The sequence below is a fragment of the Anastrepha ludens genome, chromosome 6 (assembly GCF_028408465.1).
Source record: "Anastrepha ludens isolate Willacy chromosome 6, idAnaLude1.1, whole genome shotgun sequence".
Classification (NCBI taxonomy): Eukaryota; Metazoa; Arthropoda; class Insecta; order Diptera; family Tephritidae; genus Anastrepha; species Anastrepha ludens.
In genome coordinates this window covers 114,356,347-114,377,715 of record NC_071502.1, presented here as the reverse complement: position 1 = coordinate 114,377,715, position 21,369 = coordinate 114,356,347, and the positions used below count along the sequence as shown (strand labels likewise).

Here is a 21,369-nt window from a genome sequence, read left to right as displayed (position 1 = left end):
TGCTCCTGTGACGTAAGGGGTGGGGTGATATACGATACACTAGACAGGGCTAGTGTACTGGGGCGGCAGCCCTTGATCGGGAAAAACCCGAGTCATTCCGGTAACGTAGAACCGGCTGCCATGGGAATGTGTACTGGGGCGGCAGCCCTTGATCGGGAAAAACCCGAGTCATTCCGGTAACGTAGAACCGGCTGCCATGGGAATGGATTTATTGGTATTGCCTTGCGGTAATTTGTGCCGTTGTTGCGGTCCTGAAATCGCTGCGTTTGTACGGGTGATAAACGCTCGGAGTAGTGCTCGTTTTGGCACGGTTTGTGCGCGGCGTTTACCTACACTGGTCGATCCTTCTCCGTTTTTGTAAATTTTATCTATTTGTATTCTCTGTAAATGCTGGGCATTTATTTACATATATATTCTTTCTCTCTCTCTCTCTCATTCTCTCTCGGGTCCCTCCCTCTTTCTTTGTATGCCTTGAAAGTTCCTCTTCTGTTATGTGTACAACGCTACACGCACTTTTTTTATGTTTTTTTTTTTTTTTTAATTTTAAGACGTTTTTCAAAAGCCTCTCTTTTTTAATTTGTTTTTATTATTAATCAATTTTGACCATCCCAAGCTCTGGAAGTTTTCTCCAGGTATCAAACAAAATTATCCCATCCTCACAGTAACATTGTTTTCAGTACGCCTCAAAATCCAAAAATAAATTTAATAACCTCAACTGTAACTTCAACATTGCTTCAAACATGCACCTACATAGCAGTAACATTGACCGTAACATTGCATGTTGGTAACTTCAGTTTGAAACAATGTTCCTCGGGTATAAGACGTTTTAAACATGAAATATTCACACACGCATTTGCAAATAATTTTCATTGAAATAATTTGAATATAAGTATAATAAGTGAAGTTTATAGGAAAATATAATATAATGCGGCAAACTATAGTGCAGTTGCTGAAGGCATTTTGCAAAACTGTAATCAGGAACATCTCCCTAACATTTCCACCATATTTTAGTTAAATAAATAATTACACTCTCGCTTAAAATTACTAATGCGACATTGTACTAAACCTGACTTTATATGTGTACTGCATTTTCCACCAAAAATATTACCAATAACTTAAATACATTCTTAACAAATATGTATAAAAAGTTTAAGTATCGCACGAAAAATTAACCAATTATATTTCTGACTGATATTATATATTTATTTATTAATCCTATATAAACTTGACTTGTAGATTATTAGGTTTCGATTATCCCGCACAACGAAAAATTCCTCCACTGAACCACCCTGTCACAGTTGATTACACTTTTGTGAACTGCAAGGCCGTTTGTTGACGCGAAGAAGCAGTTGATGAAAGTGGACGAGACGCCGCGGTTGGTGTGATAATTTTTTATTTTAGTTTTTAAGTTTAAAAATAATTAATGCCGGTGTCGAAATTTTATAGTAGGACACAATTTAGAAAAGGTAAGTTGTTTCATAATTAATTTCAATATACACGCTGTAAGTTGTATATAAATATATATGTACCACATTTGGTTTCTCAGGCATCTACAAATGATATATTAAGTAAAGCAGCAACAAATATTAAACGCTTTATACTTGCAAGGCGCCTGCAAATTTGAATAGAATAGCGTCAAATTTCGGCTGCAACAACCCTCAGCGTCCATCATATACCTTCACAGACAGCTACCTCACCCAAAAGAATGGGACGCAGCCCATCGCCGTCACATCGGCGACGTGAAAAAGAGCGTTCCGAACGCAAAAAGCGGCGAGAACGCCGTTCTAGAGAACGAGAACGCCAGCGCGAACGTGAAACTGGTGCTGGTAGCAGTAGCCGTGCATTGCGTAGACGTTCACTGGATAGAGGAGGCGGTGGTGATCGTGACCGAAGTCGCAGCCATGAGCGGGATAGATCGAGCCGTCGGCGTTCGAGGTGAATAGTAAAGTGTAGTGTATTGACCCAAGACAGAAACGTCACAGAACTAAGTATAAAACTTTTTTACAAATTTTTAATTATATTTTAAGTTATATATTACATTATTTTTCGAAAATTACGCAAATCAATTGATTCAAACATTTAAAGTGTTAGTGTGATTACAACCCTGCGCGTTAATTTTCCCTCGCTTTTGCTTCAGTTGCGTTATTTTATGTCGACTTTGACATTTCAGCTCATTACCACGTGAAGTGAAATAGCAGATGAAATTAGAAGAGTAATATCAGCGAATTTCATCACTAAATTTAATTGCACGTTTTATAAAGTTCTTTGGCAGAATAAACTTCATCAGTAAATAAACCACACTAAACGCGTACAGAAGATCAAGTGAAAAAGTGTAATATTAAATAGAATATAAACAAAATGGCATTTCGTGTGCAATTTGAGAACAACGATGACATCGGCGTTTTCAGCAAACTTACAAACGCATACTGCCTAGTTGCCATCGGCGGCTCCGAGGCATTCTACAGTGTATATGAATCTGAATTGGCAGAGACCATACCGGTCGTGCATGCCAGCATTGGTGGTTGCCGCATCATTGGCCGTCTTACGGTAGGCAACCGTAATGGACTACTTGTACCACATTCCACTACCGATGTGGAGCTACAACATTTGCGGAATACATTACCGGATGCAGTTAAAATCCAACGCGTCGAAGAACGACTTTCGGCGTTGGGAAACGTAATCGCTTGCAATGACTATGTCGCCTTAGTGCATCCCGATCTTGATAAGGAAACAGAAGAAATCATCGGTGATGTACTAAAGGTGGAAGTGTTTCGGCAAACTATAGCCGAGAACCCGCTCGTAGGTACCTATACAGTGCTCAGCAATCAGGGTGGAATGGTACATCCAAAAACCAGTATACAGGATCAAAATGAATTATCGTCACTGCTTCAAGTGCCATTGGTGGCGGGTACAGTAAATCAGGGCAGCGACGTTCTAGCAGCTGGTATGGTTGTGAACGATTGGATATCATTCGTGGGCATGAGTTCCACCGCTACAGAAATGTCTGTGATTGAGAGTGTGTTCAAATTAAACCAAGCACAGCCGAGCACAGTCACAACAAAATTGCGTGCTGCTCTTATTGAAGAAATGTCTTAAATGCCGTTAAATGTAAAATCGAAATTATATTGAAGTGTAAAGACTTTGGTAATAAAATTATTTCAGAATAAATTTAATGTTAGTTTATAATATCAATTTATGTATTTTTCTAATAAAATGCTGGAAAAGTGTACAAAGGCGATTACTACTATGTTGACTCATCAAGCATGGAGATTGAAGATTCACTCAAAATATGTTGGTATTTTTGTATTGGAATTGTAATTTTTCCAGATTTGGAATGTTTCGCGTTAGTTTCGGGAAAGCGAAACGATTTTATCTAGAGAATCTAATATAATATATGGTGCCGGTGCAATTATTTTTTAATTTGTTATTTTTACGCTTTGTACTTTTATTTGGCTTAATATTATCATCTCTTTAAAACCGCTTCTTTGGCTATAGGTCTCGCTCGCGTGGTCATCCATCCACTTCGGCGTCAACGTCATCGGGGCGACGTGGTGCTGCCACTGAACGTCCAAAAATCACAGAAGCCGATTTGGAGGGTAAATCCCCTGAAGAGGTTGAAATGTTGAAAACAATGGGTTTCTGCACGTTCGACACAACCAAAAACAAGAAGGTCGAAGGTAACGACGTCGGAGAAGTGCATGTAATCTTAAAGCGCAAGTATCGTCAATATATGAATCGCAAAGGTGGCTTTAATCGGCCGCTGGACTTTGTGGCATAGCGCGGTAGGGGAACGCGAAAAACGCGTTTCACAAACCGAGCGCTGCACATACGGCGATATGTCGACGTACATTTTTGTACTAATTTTTTTTTTACTATTACTATTCTTTAGAAGTGCAACTGCTGTAGCATCCAACGCTCAAGACTACTGCAGCAGCATGCACTGACAATCCTGCAATTTTATGCAATAGACCGGTTTACAAAATTCAATTTTCAAAATTTCCACCACATATACCTCATTAATATTTTAAATATTAAAGCTTTTTTAATTGCCTGTTTAAGTTTTCCCATAGTATCTAAGACCTATTATAAATGTTATGAATGTGAGGTGTTGAAGTGCTGCTCGGAGTTTGAGGGGATGAAAAAAGTCGACATTTTGAATTTCGACACTGCTTTGTCAAATAATCGTATTTATGAAAGCATTAAATCAACAAGAGCGCCTATTTTATAATGATGACTACTTTGATGCGAAAATTGCATGACTTGACTAGCTGAGAGTAAAATGATTTTTAGGCCATTTAAAAAGCTGAAGCTACAGTTAAATTTTTTGTATTTTTAAATGGTAGACAATTTTAGATTAACGCGAGCAGCACAATTTCACTCTTCTCATTTAAAACTCTTGAATTGCAAACTACAAGTTTACAATAGTTTTTGAATATTTAAAGTAATTAAACGAAACATTTTTATTTTTCTGTTACAACAACAAATGAAAACAGAAATGTGTCAAACTAAAATGAATTAAGGCGAAAGTGCGGCGCGTGTAGTTTATGCAGCTTTTTCCACATTAATATTTTTTTAGTAATGCTTCTAACTTCTGGCATTGAAAATATTAGTTATCTTGTGGTTGAATTCGTCAAAAAGAAGTGCACAGTTCGTAAATTCGCTTTGTTGGAAACAAAAATCGAAGTGTTGATTTTTTCCTAATTTTTTTTTTTTTATTAATCTTTTGTTTCACATCGCATAAGACGTTACCTGAACTCTTGCGCTTGATTCATTTTAGTTCCATAAAGGAAGAAAAACGTAACTGTAACTCTGTTTTCGTTCCATTTTACCAAATTCTTGTTATGAATTAACCGCACATGAAATTTTCTATTCACAACAATTACTTGAAGTATTTGAAAATCACAACCATACAACACATTCCCACAAACCCGTAAACACATACACATACAAACATATCCCAACACGCATTAAAATGCATAACTCCCCAATAGTATCCTCCACACACTGCAATAGTACAATTTTTATCAAAATATTTTTTATAAATAGAGCAACTATATTTACACAAATATCATAATTATCCCGAACCTTGAATATCCTACCCAACATAACTACCCCTTACCCTGAACCCCATACAATATCACCCACACTAACCCCCGAATACACCCAATTACAATAGACCAAATATGCAATAGCCAGGGATTTTTTATAATAATTACAAAAAAAAAAAAGAAAAAATATTGAAAATATGTATTTAAACATTTTTTATAAAGATTGATAATGTGTGACGTTTTTTTTTTATTTCAAAATACAGTTTTTGAACAGTTGATTCACACGCAAGTGCCGTTAAAACAAAAACTATAAATATTAAAAATAAACAATAGGCAATAATTTTATAACAAAAAGCAGTAAATGATAAAAAGAAAACTGATGTAAGCGAGCAAAGAGATGAGTGAGAAAGATAAAATCGCAATAGAAAGAGAGCAATTACGCTGATGTCGATAAGAAAGAGTGGAACATTTAATTGTAGAAAGGAAAAGTTAACTATAAGATGAAAATAATGTCGAGAAAATAACAGAAAATTAATTTTTTTTTAAGGTAAAGAATTGAAAGGATTTATAAAGGGAAAAGAAATAGAAACGATTATCTTTCACTTGAGGGCGACCTTTTTTTGAAATTGAAATTATTCTTAACATTTTTTGTATACTTATCGAAGCCAAATACGCCGCCAAAGTGATGCTCTGCTTGAGGCCCAAATAGTATTTTTTTTTAGGAGAAAATGTACAAATAGGGTGACGAGAAAGGATAGGTATTTCTGAATGAAGAAATACTTTTATTTAAGGGGTAGAACAGGAGTAAGCAAAAGAGGCTTTAAATAATTCTTCTCAAACGAGAAAATGTGCACAAAAAGTGAGGTACTTCAATCGATATTGAAAGAGCGATGTTAATTTGATGCATAAAAGAAGATTGAAAATTAGTTTTTATTTGAGGTGAAAATAGAAATCGGCAGATTCGTACTTATAAATGCATGCGACGTGACCGAATGGATTGTGCGTGACTGCAATTCGATAAGACCACCGTTGGACACCCCAGGCATGAAACACTAAGGTAGTTTTTTTTTATAGCGGACGCTCCTCCGCAGACAATAGCGCAAGCCTCTGAGTGTATTTCTGCCAAGAAAATTCTCCTCATAAGAAACCATTTGTCGTTCGTAGACGACATAAAACGCAAATCCCTTTATTTATGAAAAAAAAAAAAAAACAAGATGCATACCACATATTGGAGGAGGAACTCGGCCAAACAGCTAACAACGGATATATGCGCCAATTATTTATAATCGCATAATTGGGCCGAACAGGAGCAGGATTTGCGACAAAATGTCTACAACATTCGAGTCTACGCAATTAGAACGTTTTGGTTTTGCAACCAATCGAACAATTTTACTCTAACGACGAAGTAACAACAGTACTCGAGCAAAGCATGCAATAGTGGGAGTTATCCAAAGTAGGAGTAATCCACTGAAGGCGCCGACGACACAAATTGCAAGGCAAATCCAAGCGCAGCTTTAACTAAACAATTGTGAGATTAACTGCCACTTGTGGAAGCAAACTATTTTTTGTTTTTATTATTATTTGAAAATTCCACTATCGTGCGAAAGTATTTTGTTGAGTAAAGTATTCAACAAAAACGAGAGAAATTACTAAAATACTTAAAATGTGTTCGTTATTAAGACGAAGGTCGAAAACCCTAGTTTAGAAGAGGAGACCAGCAGAGGCCACTGGGGGAAAAATGTGCTTGAAAATGGCGCACAAATACAGTAATATTCAGGTAGGGTCACTTTTTTTTATATCTAAGCTCTCACTCTCACTCAGTAACAGCTAAACTTTCTTACATCAATAAAAAGTAATGTTTTTAACTGCAGTACAATGATTTACATTTGTAATTGTAATTACAGCACTTACAACAGTATGCAAATCAGGTATATACAAATATATATGTAATACACATACGCACTTTTACCACCACAAATCGAAATAGTTGAGATTTGGCATAAAACTGAACGATTTGGCTCATACACCCCCACACACATACACTTACAAACAACTTAGCTGTAGTTAAACGAAATTGCAGGGATTTTTTTTCTTTTTTAATTTTTACTCTTACTTTTAATATTGATGTTTTATTTTAATAAAAAAATAACATATAAAAAATATTTTATGTTTAATTTATTTAATTTTGGTAACCAGCTCCTCTTTTGGTTTCATTTATTCTTATGTAAAAATATGTAACTTTCGCATTTTATGCTTTTTACTAGTCTGGCGATTTTTTTTTTTTTTTAAATTGATATGAAAAAATTATTTACTGTAAAACTCTTATTAAGTAATTTAGTATACTTTATTTAGGTCTAAATATACATACAAAATGAATTGTAATTAAAAAATGAATAAAGCGCCAATAAAGAGAGGAATGAACTCTAAAAAAATTAATATATTGCAAAATTGAAATAAAAACTTTTTATTTTTGAACGAGAAGGCACATAACCCTTCGGACGACTAGATGGAAATATGAACATTATAATGTCCAGATTACATTGTGATGTAGTAATAAGAGACATTCGGGATGAAGTACCGATTTTTGCTTGGTAAAGGGTGAGGGCGGGCGGTCGTCGTTGCCAAATGGGTTGGTGCGTGTTTCTTCTTATTCTTGATTGACGCGATTTTGGTCACCAGTGTTTCTTTCCGTACGTTTCTAACCGGCGCCAGTTGGATACACCAAATGAAACCAATCCCTTCTCCGTCTGATCTTTCCTCTGCTATCACCAGCTGGTACCGCATAGAATACTTTCAGAGCCAGAGTGCTTGTGTTCATTCAATCACCTCAATATTCTTTAACTGTCCTGCACTTTGACTTTGTAAACCAAAGGAGAACTTCAGGTATTCACATAGAGTGAAAATTTTATGAAATTAGTCGATTGAGCGCTGCTGCAAATATTACTTCCAGAGACGACAACCAAGAATGAATACATTTATTGAGCTGGATAGCGTTCAACCAATGCATGATTAAAAATGAGGTTTACACTTCGACCATCTACTCATCGCAATACCTCATCGAAACCCAGTTAGTTCAGTAAGACGAAGGTGGAGTTGGGTTGCGATGAGCATATGCGCCTTCCGGCTGAGAAGTAGGTGTGTGTTGGAGTTTCCTGGGACTGGTCGCAGAAACGACGGCAGTCAGTGGACTATATCTCAATCCTGTGCAGATGCCTACGCAATCTGCCCGTGAGCATTATCAGTTTTTCCTTAAGGAGGGTTATGAGTTACCTGAACCTCCTTTCATTGTACCCTCCAGTAAGGGCTTCGCCTTATAGCGGCGGCCATGGACTTCCCATTTCGGAAGTGCACAGATTCGAATCTCCGTGCATGAAACACTAAATAGTGGAAAACGTTTAATCGAATAGCGGTCGCTCCTCGGCAGGCAATGGCGAACCCCCCGAGGCATATTTTTGCCATGAAAAAGCTCCTCATAAAAAACCATTTGTTGTTCGAAGTCGGCTTAAAAATGTAGGACCCTTAATCACGCACACCACAAATAGGAAGAGGACCCCAGCGAAACACTGAATAAATGGCGTAAGAGCCAATTATATTACAGTGCACTCGCGGTAACTCGAATAGCCGCTAAGTCGAACGACGTGCTAACTCGAACACATTTTTTCCCCTATTGACTTCTTTGTAACTCGAACAATAAAAAAGCGCTATAACTCGAACAAAAAAACAAATTTATTTGTACACACATTCTTTTCAAACATGTACATTTTGTACATAGATACATATGTAATAGTATATGTATATAAATTATATGTATACTAGTGTATTGTCCATATGAATATTTCGGCGTTAATATCCCGTTAGTTTTCTGGGAACAACATCTTGCATTGACCAAATTGCTTTAAATTTGTCATTTGTAGTATATCAGTGCACGTGAGTAATGGATCGTAAAAGGTTGAAGTGTTTAACATTAAAAGAGAGGGCTGAAGTCCTTAACAAAATTAAACGTGGACGTAGTGTTACTTCTCTAGCGAAGGAATATGGGGTAGCCAAGTCCACCATAAGTCTTATAAAAAAGAAAGATAAGGCAATTTATGGCTTGCACTAACGCTACCGGCAACCATAAGCTTAAACTTCTCGTTATTGACAAAGCAAGAAATCCTCGTGTTTTCAAAAATTTTAACTGTCCGGTGGAGTACAAAAATTCCAAATCAGCCTGGATGACTTCGGCGATTTTCAAAGACTGGTTTCATAATTCGTTCGTGCCGCAGGTAAAATCCAGATTCATTAAAACAATTTTTTTAACCAAGTTAAATGACTTTAATAATTAGGTAAGAAAAAATTTGAAAGATGGGGACTACCTGAGAAGGCTCTTCTTCTAATTGATAATGCCCCATCACATCCCAACGAAATCGAATTAAAGTCCGAGGATGGTTTAATTTTAACTATGTTTATGCCGCCGAATGTGACACCATTGATCCAGCCAATGGACCAAAATGTAATTCGTATAACGAAACTATGCTACAGAAATTTTCTACTGGCTTCCATTTTCAACAATCGATCGAAAAATCGATATCGATGACTGTTTTTTTAACATAGCACACTCAATTGATAAGTCGAACAAATTCGATAAATCGAACAGCGCCTGTTTTAATTAGTTCGAGTTATCGCGAGTGCACTGTATATGTAAAGACTTCGAATGGCGTAGTCTCACAATTTGGTGCCAGGCTACGTGGCTTTGCGGCTAAGCTTCTTCTTCAGGGTGTGTCGTCACATGGCAAGGAAAGGCTCGAGTCGCATTAATTACAAGGTCGCAGTCTCTTCAGCCAATGCATCCGTGTTCAACCAATACAATAACAACAATAGCGCGCGCTTCGTCGCAAATAAATTCAACCTTTTTTTCTTGTTCACTTCTCTTGGGAAAGACTTGTCGTGCGTTGGTTGTTAACCTATTTGATTTCTGACAGCGGAGGTGATTAGCCTGCCGCTAACTTTTTTTTTGCAACTTACCTATTATATTTTAATTTTTGTATGAAATTTCAAACTGGAACTCAAGTTCATGAATACATTTTTTTCAATATAATTTTAAATAAAAGTATTTTAAATGTGTGTAAATGATTTTAGGTGTAGGGTGAACAAATATTTGTACCGATTTACAAATGGAGGCATTTTCTATGCATTTGTTAATTGTTAATTAAGTTAGGATTATATTGTATGTATCCCCTATAAATAATAATAATAAATATAATATTAAAATATTAATTCTATTTTTTCTGTTTATGAGAAATTGTTCAAATCGCATGCGCTTCTAACTAAATTTTTTGGTAGACAAATTTCTAGTTTACATTCAAAATACATTTTTTATGTAACAGCTCTACATTTGAAATGTTTATAAAGTAGTGTGAGTTTAACCGCAATATATTGTTTGTTACCTATACAAAGTGGCGCAAAATTAATCACCCTATTGAAAGATTTATAATTTTTGCAAATGTACGACCACGCCATTCAATACAGCCATTTGACAGCTACAGTATAAAAACAGACAAGCCATTGAGCGGGTAAAGATCAAAATAAAAGGCCTGTTCATGAAGCAAATAATTTGTAAGAATTCTTCTAGTCGAAGACCTTTAGCCTTTAGTTAGTGCTGGAAATTAAATTTAAATCTATAATTATTTACTTCTTTAAATATGTAAATAATAATAACAATTAAAGTTGGCAACAATCAAGTTTTGGTGTTCATGTACTACAAAACTTGCAGAGTAGGGGAAAATGCAAGTGACACAAACAGTTGATCGCAAAGCAAAAATAAACACAAATTAAAATTTGCGAATTGAGTCAAAATTCTAAATATAAATAATGGCGATTAAAATGTAAAATGAAAGTACTTATATATATTTTAGATACAATTTATAAAGTTCGTTTTAATTTTTTGTTAATAAAAAAAAACATCTGGGTAGTGAGTGATTGGGATTTTTTTTTTGTTTTTTTACTTGCTGTATAATATGAAAGGAGTCCCTTTCTACCGTTCATCATTTACCTGTGATATTTAAAGTCAAAAACAAGTCAGTAGATGAAGTGCATATACGATACTGTATTTGGTATGAATTCCAGCGCATCGGTTGCATGTAAAAATTTATGTGCGGTATTTGGAAAAGATATTGTAAATGTTCGTACTTATCAAAGGTGCTTTAGCAAATTTCGTTCCGGGGATTTTGAGCCTCCAAGAAAGTGATTGATCTGAGCGATCATCCAAGCTCGATAATGAGGTTTTGCGAGCCATGTTGGAAAATAATCCACATTTAACAAGTCGAGAAATTGCAGAAGCTTTGGCATTCATCATACAACTGCTGCAGATCACATTAAACAAAAAAAAAATCGCAATGACTCACTAGCCAGATGATTTTTTTATTTACAAAACAAATTACCTGCCTATTTAAAATACGGCCTATTTAGGGGCAGTCTAATCACCTACACTGTCAGAAATCAAATAGATTAACGAAACCAACGCAAGACAAGTCTTATTGAGGTCCTATGCTCTCGAGAGGAGTGAGCAAGAAAAAAATTTAAAATACGACAGAACTTTCCCTTCAACCTCCCTCCAATAAGTAATTTGATCTTCTTTTTATTTAATTTAAATTTATTTAAAAAAAGTGCGTGTAGCGTAGTACACATAACAGAAGTGAAACTTTCAAGGCAGACATTGAAAGAAGGAGAGACCCGAGAGAGAATGAGAGAGAGAGAGAAAGAATATATATCTAAATAAGTTCACAACATTTGCAGAGAATACAAATACATAGACAAAATTTACAAAAAAACGGAGAAGGGTCGACCGGTGTAGGTAAACGCCGGACACAAACCGTGGCAACAACTCGCACTACTCCGAGCGTTTATCACCCGCACAATCGCAGCGATTTCAGGACCGCAGCAACGGCACAAATTACCGCAAGACAATACCAATAAATCCGGCGCCGGAATGGATAGCAATTTATAGTACGCACAAGCACAAGCCAGGAAACGGAAATTAGCGCCAAAAAGTAGGCACCAAAAAACGCCGAAAAAAGGGACCAAAAAACACCGAGGAAATATAACGCCAAAAAAGTAGGCACCAAAAATATATTTCCTACAAGTTTGCACCAACAAACAAGCGCCAAAAAGTAGGCAGTGTCATTTCTCACTAGAAATTAGCAGCCACAAGGAAAAATAGCCTCAAGTATATCTAAGATATATATAAGGTATAGCAGGGCTTGTTCGTGCCTTAATCACAACCGCAGTTTTGCATAATTTGTGGAAGTATCTCGTTCGATGCAAAATTCTAGCAACATTATCAAAAGCATCACGACCGAAGTGTCAAAAATTCGGCAAATGTTGCGCGCGAATACAAATAAATCGGCATTAAAAATTTTTTGTTTGCCGAACATCAGAAAAGTATTAGTTGAGAAATTGCAACAGTGTTGCAAATTGCCGTCAGTGCAGCAGTATTGCCGCTTTTATTACGTGCCTCGAAAAAGCCCGCTCTCTCTCTCCTTTTCCTCTACGTTATATCTTTTTTTCTCTTTCGCGGAACGAAAATGCCCAAAACGTTGCATGGCCTTGAATTTTAAACTCCATTCTCTCTCGTCCATCGACGCCTAAGAAGTTTCACTTCAACAAATTTTTTAAATTTGACAGCACTTTCCCTCCAACCAAATAAATAATTTGAACTCTTTTATTTAATTTAAATTTATTTAAAAAAAAGTACATTTGAAATGCGGCGTTATTTATTTTTTCATTTTTAAAAAATTTAAATACACACAAAATGTTTAGAATAAAATACACATCGTACATATATTAAAAAAAGAAACCTTTATTTAAATGAGTGCTTCAGTTAATTATAAAAAGAAAAATTATTATTTTTTTTTTATTAAAATAGTTGTACATTTTTAGCAAAATATATTTTATACAGATTATACATTTTGAAAATTTCGTTATCGTTTAAAATTGCGTAAATCAACTTTCTTTTTGGAGTGTTAAAGATTAAAAAAGGAAATACAGAATACAGTCGAGACTCAACAACTCCAACTAAGACTTGGCACTGCGTCGCCAAATTCGAGTTGTCAAGTGAAAAAATACTTTAGTACACGAAAAATTTATGTAAATATCTTAATTTTTTTAATACGTATTCCCAAGCAAGTTAGAATTTTTTAGAATGAAATAAATTGTATTTAATATTTTAAGTGAAAAAATTATATGTATATATGTACCTACATATATGAAAAAAAGATCAATAATTGCTTGTAATGCACAGTAAAGTGGTGATGATGGTGTAATCGTTTGTTTAAGCACGAAATCTCAGCTTCAAGTACACAAATTCCAACACGCAAAAATGCAAAAAAAAGTGTAGAAGTCTGCATGTCGACTATCTGCAAATGGTGCAACGGAAGCAGCATCCTTAAAAGTTAATGAACAGTTAGTTATGTAGACTTCCTCTACTACACAATAAGTATTTTTTCGTTTTCATTTTAGAATATATAATAATTTGTTTAGTTTTAAATTAAATTAGTATAGTTTTTTACATGGTAGTTTTTCAGTTTCTCATTTATGTGATTATTAGGCTTGCAGTTGCTTCGCCGCCTACGCCTTCCATTTCGTTAATTATCTGCTTTAGTACACCGCTGCAACTACTAAAACTACTATAAAACTTGTCAGTTCTTAAGCATTTTGAATGTATTCGTTTCCTGCTTTCGTACATAGCTCGTTCATGTTCCATTTTTAAATAAGGCAAATTTTTTTTGTTTAATGTATTCGCACAATTTAATATGTTATTTATTTGAGATGTTGAAGGAAACTAAAACGCTGCAGGCGCAAATTAGGATTAGTGAAAAATCATGTTTTAAATTACATTCAATGATATTTAAGTTGAAAAGTATACAATTAAGGTTTGTGCGTTGTACGAGTATTAGCAATAATAGCTAATTTGTTCGAGTTTGACAATTGATTAAAATTCAAAGCATTGATAGATGTACAGTTATGTTACGTATACAACACGCATTTCAGCTTTTTTGCAACCAATAATTCGATTGTTTGAAAATTGCATATTACCGCGTAGATACAAATTTTGTGTGCACATAAAAAGCTATTTTGCATTGCATGGTCTGAAATAGTTGGTCGGCATGAAATTTCTGCAATGCAGTATTGCATATTCAAATTCATTTCATTCAACGTACCAATCACAAATCATTTTCAAACCTATGCCAATTTCGTATTCTCTCCAGCGCACGCATACAACTCGAAATGTTAAATTAAATTAGAATTACTATGGTGAAAACAGGAGCTGCGCTCTCGCCACTCAAATGAAGCTCCATATGCTAAATAAATTTTATTTGAATATATATATATTTAATAAGCATTTCTGCATAGTTTTCTGCTTATTGCCAATCCCTTAATCGGCCTTTCGTGGCTTGCGTTTGCGCACCTCGGCCGGACTAGTGCTGCTCGCATCCTTGTTATCGTTCTTAATACTCGTTTGTGTAGGTGCGCCGTCATCAGCAGCCGTCTTCTTGGCATCCTTCTCACTCTCCGGCTCATCCGATTCGCTGGCGTTCGAATTCTTTTCACCCTCTGAAGTGCCATCCGCATCGTCTTCATCCTCAGCACCGCCATTCTCATTCTCATTGTCCTGCTCCTCGTCATCGTCCTCGTCGTCATCATCGTCATCGCCCTGTTCGTCGGCCAAATCGTTTTCATCTTCAATTTCGTCGGCAGCTAAGTCTTCGATGGCATCTGATCCAGCAGATTTCTCTTTGGATTCGGAGAAGCTTTGGCGTTGCGATTTCTTTGGTGGATATAAAAAGTCAACAACACAAACGAGCAACAAACCCAAAGCAGCGCCCACGAAAATGGTGCCAATGGCGAATAGCGCATATGCTCCCCAGGTTGGAAGGCCGTATTTTTCTTGTAGATGTATATTGACGTCCTATCAAGTCGATAAATTATATAAATTAAGGAATTATGTTGGTTATAATGATGCTTGGACATTAAGGCTGTCATACAGAATGATTCAATAAGTTGTTAATAGACACATTTACTTGATAAGAACGAAAAAAAAAAACAAGTATAGGAAGGAAAAATCGAAAATGTCCGGTTGTTGCATCTCTGTAACTATTCAAATAATTATATTTCACACAAAAAAATAGTAAAGTGTGATAAGATCTCGTACTCCAATGCACCTTCTTCTGGAATGCAGCGTTGTAGCGGGGAGCAGGGTGAGACATCTTGGCCAACTGCAGCCAGAAGAATATGCTCAATCCAACCCAACTCCATTCTGAGTTTAATAAAGGAATTGGGTCTGGATGAGGTACTGTGATGAGTAAAGGGCACAGAAGACCATACGGTCGAAGTGCAAACCTCGTAAAGAATCTAATCTACTAAGATCTCGTAGTTAACAAATTTATTTTGCGATTGTCTAGAAACCAATTCTGAATGAACAGGCGGTTAGTCGCTGTTCAATGATTTTAGAAGATGAAAAATCGAGGTTGAAAACTAAAAAATGTGGTTTTGGAAATATTACTTTACACCCAAGTTCAAATAGAGATTATTTTGAATTCTTTTCTTCGCGCAAAGATTTTCGCGTTTTGTATTTTGAAGTTTGCCACTTTACTTGTTCAATCAATCCGCAAATCCATAAACCAAACTCACCTTCAGAGTGTGCGACAACTTGAAGAAATATGACAATATCGACATATGGATGGTGTCCGGTTTTTTCCAAGCTGAAATAGGTTCAATTTTTTGCCATTGCTTTTGCTTCAGGAACAACATCAAGGCATCGCCATCGCGGGAGCCACGATATTGACGGAATTCGCCTGCTTTAACACTGCAATGCAAAAGAAAACAAATAGAAAATTGATCGCCTTAATGGTACTTCGCGTATGTAGCGCCGCCTCAACTCACTGATAGATTGTAGGTAGTGCAGTAACAAAGAAGCGCCCACTTAACGAAGGGGAGGTGGTAACATCAATTTTGGCCACATTCACACGTAGATCCGTGGCCGTTTTGGCGAAACGCTCCCAAGTAGGCGCGAGATTTTTACATGCGGGACACCATGGAGCGAAGCTAAAGTGAAATAAAAATAAATTTTTGTTTCAATTTAACATTTTATCAATTATAACAATCAATTTTAACTATGATAATTATCTAGTTTACGGCCCGAGTGCGAAAATTGTTCAAAAATAGTCGATATGGATACCAATCGACGCATTTTGGACCGAATATTAATATTCAAATTCTTTTTATCATTCAAAAGTTATAATAAAAGTATAAAGTTGTTGTTGTAGCAGTTCATCGAGCCCTGCCAGTCACTGATCGCCTGGGTCTAGAAAATATGTTTCTGGGAATTTCGCTCCCTGAAAACTAAAATTTTAGGATGTCTAATCGGGTAAAGCGCTTAGCAGATAATATTGGATTGGTCGATTGCGCGCTTTTTAAGAAGTCCATCTCGCAACACCATACATTTTCAAGACCGTTCTAGGAACGAAGGACCTTAAACCTTTTTGAGCGACTCTGTGATCGCTCAGAATATTTTTTGCAGCTATGATTTAAATAAATAAATCTTTAAATAAACGTATGGAGAGATTTTCCTAGTGCATTCAATTTTTTATTTGACTGTACAGGATAGTTCTGTTGTAATTTTGTTGTCTCTCATATTAGGGCACATGGATGTGTCTACTAAGTCAGACATTTCCCCTTTGAAATTAGAGGGGTGCCCAATCGTGTCGACAGTCACGTTGCAATTTCTTTTGTTTGTGATGATTGTTTTTGTTGTTTCATTTCAGCAGATCTGCATTATTGTCTGCTATTGGTTGCTTTAATACTGTTTGACGCAGGATGTCATTTTGCGACATCATTTTTACCTCACGCTGTTTCAACTTCCATTTCAGTCTCTTTTTCCGGTGTGAAATTGTTTCTGCCTTCTTCGTTTAGTAAACACCAGATTTTTCACTGTTGTCTACTAACGTTGCGGATCTCTATGCAGACGACGCCATTTTATACTTCTTTATTAAGCGACCATCTTGAGAAAGCTCATAGAATCCTGTGAATGTTTTGTTTTCTGTTCTCTTCTGTCTTTTGCAAACACATTTGTCACTGTTGTCTACTAACGTTACGGATCTCTATGCAGGTGACGCCATTTTATACTTATTTACAGCTTCCCTAAGGGCTGACTTACTCTTTTCTTCATAGGTAACTCAATTAGATTCTAACTTTCTGGAGGTGATGCGAAAGTTTTATTCATTTGATTTATTAATTTTTTTACTTTTATTTATTTAACTTTTTTGTCAGAGTAACTCACTCTTTGTTTAGAACCACTGCAAGGAAAAATGCGCAAACTGAACTGATTATTAACTGATCGGTGGTGCTGTTAATTTCACCAAAATAAAAAATAATCCAATATTTCCTGGAATTTCATTAAATATTTCTAATATTTCTTGAAAAAAGTGAATGGGCCACCGTGCACACACCAATCCTTAATCACACTGAAATATTGCCTTACTGATATCGACGCTTGAATTGTTTGCCCAGAATTTCCCGATTTAATGAATTTTAGCACCAATTATAGGGCTATTTAAGCTTTGCTATATAAGTTAAGGCTATTTTCAAAATGGAAAAACGTTTCGGAAGACGCGTTTTTCAGTTTGAATGCATACGATTGTCACGTTCGAGGTGATGGGAACGCCCATTTGAATTTTGGTCTCCTTGTTATATTGTACACCCATAGGTAGGTAGGTTAGATGGCAAGAGTACCCCAGTTAGACTTCAAGTAGCACTTACGTGCGATTTTGATACCATAATGTGGACCACTACCTGTGATTGTACACCCATTATCATATACATATGTATAAATTTAGTATCTTTATATGTATAAAAACGAATTTATAGATTTACTTTTTTCTATTGACAGAATGAGCATAAGACCTGATTTATATATCCAACATGAATTTCACCGTCAAATTTATATTTACAAAAATCTGGTGCCCAATATTGTAGACTCCTTATAAATAAAATAAACAAGCGGAAGACTACGTAATAGAAAGATGTACAAAAAACAACACCCTTCTTTCGGAACAGTTTTTTGTTAGATAATAACTATTGAACGGTTTAAAAGAACATATTAATATTTGGTACCCATACCGACTATTTTTCACCACTTTTCGCACCCGGGCCACAAACTAAATAATTACCATAATTATTAGCAACTGCAGCCGACATATATATGCACATATGAAAGCAACCCCGCAAATCAATTTACAAATGAATCACAGTCTGACAAAAAATACAACAAAGATACACATCAAGTTTGTACAAAAAAAAATGTATGCGCATGATAGGATTGAAGTAGTAGTGACGTGGTAATTAAATATAATAATAATAATAATGAATTATATATGGAATTCTAGACACTGGCGGTTAGATGTCTAAATGTCAGGCTACATTCAGGCAGTGCATTTTCTGCCGGCTGCAAACTATTGAATGTAACCTATAAGCTGTGTGTGTGTGTGTGTATGTAAAAGCACGCGCATTTGTATTATATGTGTGCATGCAGGTACATACATACGTAGCATTCATTTCCGACATCTGCTACCCTGACTGCGTGCACTCACTCCAGCTTGTAAAACATCAATACCAGATGTATTATAATGCAGGAGGTCAATGCATCTTTATATACTATATCATTTGGTAGGCAACTTACAATTCCACCATCCATTCCCCATGAAGCATTAACTGCCAATTGTCTTCATTCAACTCTATCAATGGAGTTGTTGTTTGCCCGAAGGAATCTTCATCTATGGTCAATTCATCCACATGTGCCTTCAATGTGCTGAATGCGGTGAATGTTGACATAATAACCAAATAAACTGCAAATAAATTTATACAACTCCGTGCCAGCTTTGGCTTGGAACGTGTACGTAACTCCATTATTGCTCTTCTTGCGTTTGGCTATCTACTTTTTCTTTCTTCCTTTACTCGTATGTTATCCACCTTTGTTTGCACACAATCTATAAATTATTGTTCACTATGAAATATTTATACTTCTAATTCAATTCTTATTTTCATTGATTTATTCATGCAAATAGAAAATTTTGACTTAACTTCAGCAATTAATAAAAAAAAAACGTTGTGAAAAAATTTCGTCTGCATGAAGCAGAAAAAATGACGAATGTGTGGGTTTCTACCGTTTTTGTTTCTTTGGGTAATTCGTGTGGAATTCCAACACAGCGTCGCAATGGGAACTGGGATAGTTGCATGTCGATAATTGTTCGATAAAAAGTAGTTGATTATATAAAATCGATAACTATAATAATAATTAAATTATTATATTGTTTTCATATGATATATATGGCAGTGTAGTTGTTTTTGTAGTTATTCAATGGCTGCATTTCTTTGTCAATTCCAAATGTTTGAAATAAACAGATCGTATTACTTACACATTAGAACGTCCCGGATAAAATGTTATCTGATATTCTTAACGCTTTATTTTCATTCTTCCTAGGATCTGGAAAAATGAACAATCTTATTAGCTGGATCTAAATGGACGTATTTGTAAACATTTCTATTTCTATTTCGGATAAATCGTGATTTATTCTCTTAATTCTAGACTGAATCCGGAATAAATAAATAATACAAAAGTTATTTTCAGGCGGACAAAAATACATTTATTGAAAAATATTTCATTTTGCTTCGTTTAAAATTTTTCTAAATTTATCAAATAAGGAATCATTTATCAAATAAAATGACCTTTCTCCCAATGTCTGGTGAATAATGTTTTTAATGTTGAATAATGATGGGGTTGGCTAACCGTATGAAAGCTTGAAATGACAATTTCGTTTTCAACATGGTTCACCAAGTCAACTTCACTTAGCGATACTCCACCTAATTATTAATGTTGCAAAAGAGACTATCGTGAATGGGCCCTTGGAAAATTTCAGCTATATCAGTCAAAATGGGACAAACACAAATAAAACGAAACAGAATTGAGCAACTTAGTGGGAAAGTACAAATCAAAAAATGAATTCGCCCTGGACTGACAGCCACATGAACGCGGTGAAAGAAAAAAACAAACACAAATCAGCTGATTTACCGATACCACCTTTAATAGATTCGCCCGACCAACCGTCAAAATGGCGCAAACACAAATAAAACGAAACAAAATTAAATAACTAACCAAGGCATATTGATATAAGATGCTTTTACTAGAACACCTAACATAATTTGAGGTGGAGTGAATGTCGTTTGTTTGCTTACATTCTGATTGAAATGTTGTCATTCGAGCCACCAAATTGAAAAACCAAAACTGATGACATGTAAATATTGTGGCTGTCTAGTGACCTCACCTTGTGTAGATTCGCCTTGCATCTACTAAATGTATGTCAATTGTATTTATGTACTAGTGCTATCACCTCAAGGATGTTATGTTGAAAGCAGTGAAAGACGTACGCAGCCCCTAACCAGCACAAAAACTCATCCCGTGAGAACAACGGCATTCCTTTAATTACATATTTACACAATACATCGGTTTGTGTGTGTATATGTTTGGTTGTATCTACACAATGTTGCCATTGATATATTTGCTTACACACTTTTTCACACATCCGCGCTATCAGTTACAATTTTTCATTGTTTAATAAACCAAAGCCAGAAACCAACAAATGCAAATAGTTCATTTATCTATAATCAACAACCTTCTTAAGTTATTTTAATAAAAATTATAATTTTTCTAAGGTTATTTTGTAAATGATTTCGAAATGTACTGCTTGGCAGCACTGTGTGGTGAGAGAGCAATCAGCTGACAGGGTTTTACGGGAATTTTCAAATATTGTGAAATAAAATCTACGATACTACGATACGGAAGGAAGGAATTTTTCATTTACATGTGGTTCTCATTAGTTTGATCGTGACAGCTGACAGGGGACTGCGTTTACGTCGTTCACTGTTTTCAGCATTAGAATTCATGGTTGCGCCTTTCGAATTCGCTATATCATCAGAGCCCATGAATATACGAAATAAAGGAAGGGGAATTACATGTTTGTAAAGAGGAAGAGCAAGCGAAAGCAATAGAAACTACGAAACACAAGAAATTGTATATAAAAATGCATAAAAACGCAAACTGCATTTGGATGTATTTTTTAAATTTTTGTACATTCAAAATTCAACATGCGGCACTTTGTTTTCATTAGATTGTTTAGTTTAAATCTCACATATCACAATACTATCAAGCCATTCACTGTATTTTCATAAACATGTATTTTCTCTTCCTTTTGTTTGATGTCAGATTTGTCAAAATCGCGAAAAATAAAGC

At 35.5% G+C, this 21,369-nt stretch overlaps 3 protein-coding genes across 3 annotated transcripts; 2 read left to right on the top strand and 1 right to left on the bottom strand.

The window, feature by feature from the left end:
• Nucleotides 1-1,322: 1,322 nt before the first annotated feature.
• Nucleotides 1,323-7,484, top strand: LOC128866069 (U4/U6.U5 small nuclear ribonucleoprotein 27 kDa protein). Its single transcript, XM_054106561.1, has 3 exons — nt 1,323-1,466; nt 1,547-1,935; nt 3,496-7,484. Exons 2-3 carry the CDS (start codon nt 1,706-1,708, stop codon nt 3,776-3,778), a joined length of 513 nt encoding a protein of 170 aa, XP_053962536.1. The 5' UTR covers nt 1,323-1,466; nt 1,547-1,705; the 3' UTR covers nt 3,779-7,484.
• Nucleotides 2,090-3,192, top strand: LOC128866068 (eukaryotic translation initiation factor 6). The gene has a single exon (XM_054106560.1). The coding sequence runs from the start codon at nt 2,359-2,361 to the stop codon at nt 3,094-3,096; it is 738 nt and encodes a 245-aa protein (XP_053962535.1). The 5' UTR covers nt 2,090-2,358; the 3' UTR covers nt 3,097-3,192.
• Nucleotides 7,485-12,865: 5,381 nt separating the features above from the next.
• LOC128866595 (thioredoxin-related transmembrane protein 1) lies at nt 12,866-19,252 on the bottom strand. The gene is made up of 4 exons (XM_054107458.1): nt 18,763-19,252; nt 15,969-16,130; nt 15,717-15,891; nt 12,866-14,994 (listed from the first exon to the last, which is right to left on the bottom strand). The coding sequence occupies exons 1-4, from the start codon at nt 18,987-18,989 to the stop codon at nt 14,461-14,463; spliced, it is 1,098 nt and encodes a 365-aa protein (XP_053963433.1). The 5' UTR covers nt 18,990-19,252; the 3' UTR covers nt 12,866-14,460.
• Between the last annotated feature and the right edge of the window lie 2,117 nt (nt 19,253-21,369).

Coding starts and splice junctions, on each gene's coding strand:
- LOC128866069 (XM_054106561.1), top strand. CDS start 1,706: ATGGGACGCAGCCCATCGCCGTCACATCGGCGACGTGAAAAAGAGCGT. Junction 1,936..3,495: donor TCGAGCCGTCGGCGTTCGAG/GTGAATAGTAAA, acceptor CTTTGGCTATAG/GTCTCGCTCGCGTGGTCATC.
- LOC128866068 (XM_054106560.1), top strand. CDS start 2,359: ATGGCATTTCGTGTGCAATTTGAGAACAACGATGACATCGGCGTTTTC.
- LOC128866595 (XM_054107458.1), bottom strand. CDS start 18,989: ATGGAGTTACGTACACGTTCCAAGCCAAAGCTGGCACGGAGTTGTATA. Junction 15,892..15,968: donor GCACTACCTACAATCTATCA/GTGAGTTGAGGC, acceptor TTTGCATTGCAG/TGTTAAAGCAGGCGAATTCC. Junction 14,995..15,716: donor AGTTGTCGCACACTCTGAAG/GTGAGTTTGGTT, acceptor TCGACTTGATAG/GACGTCAATATACATCTACA.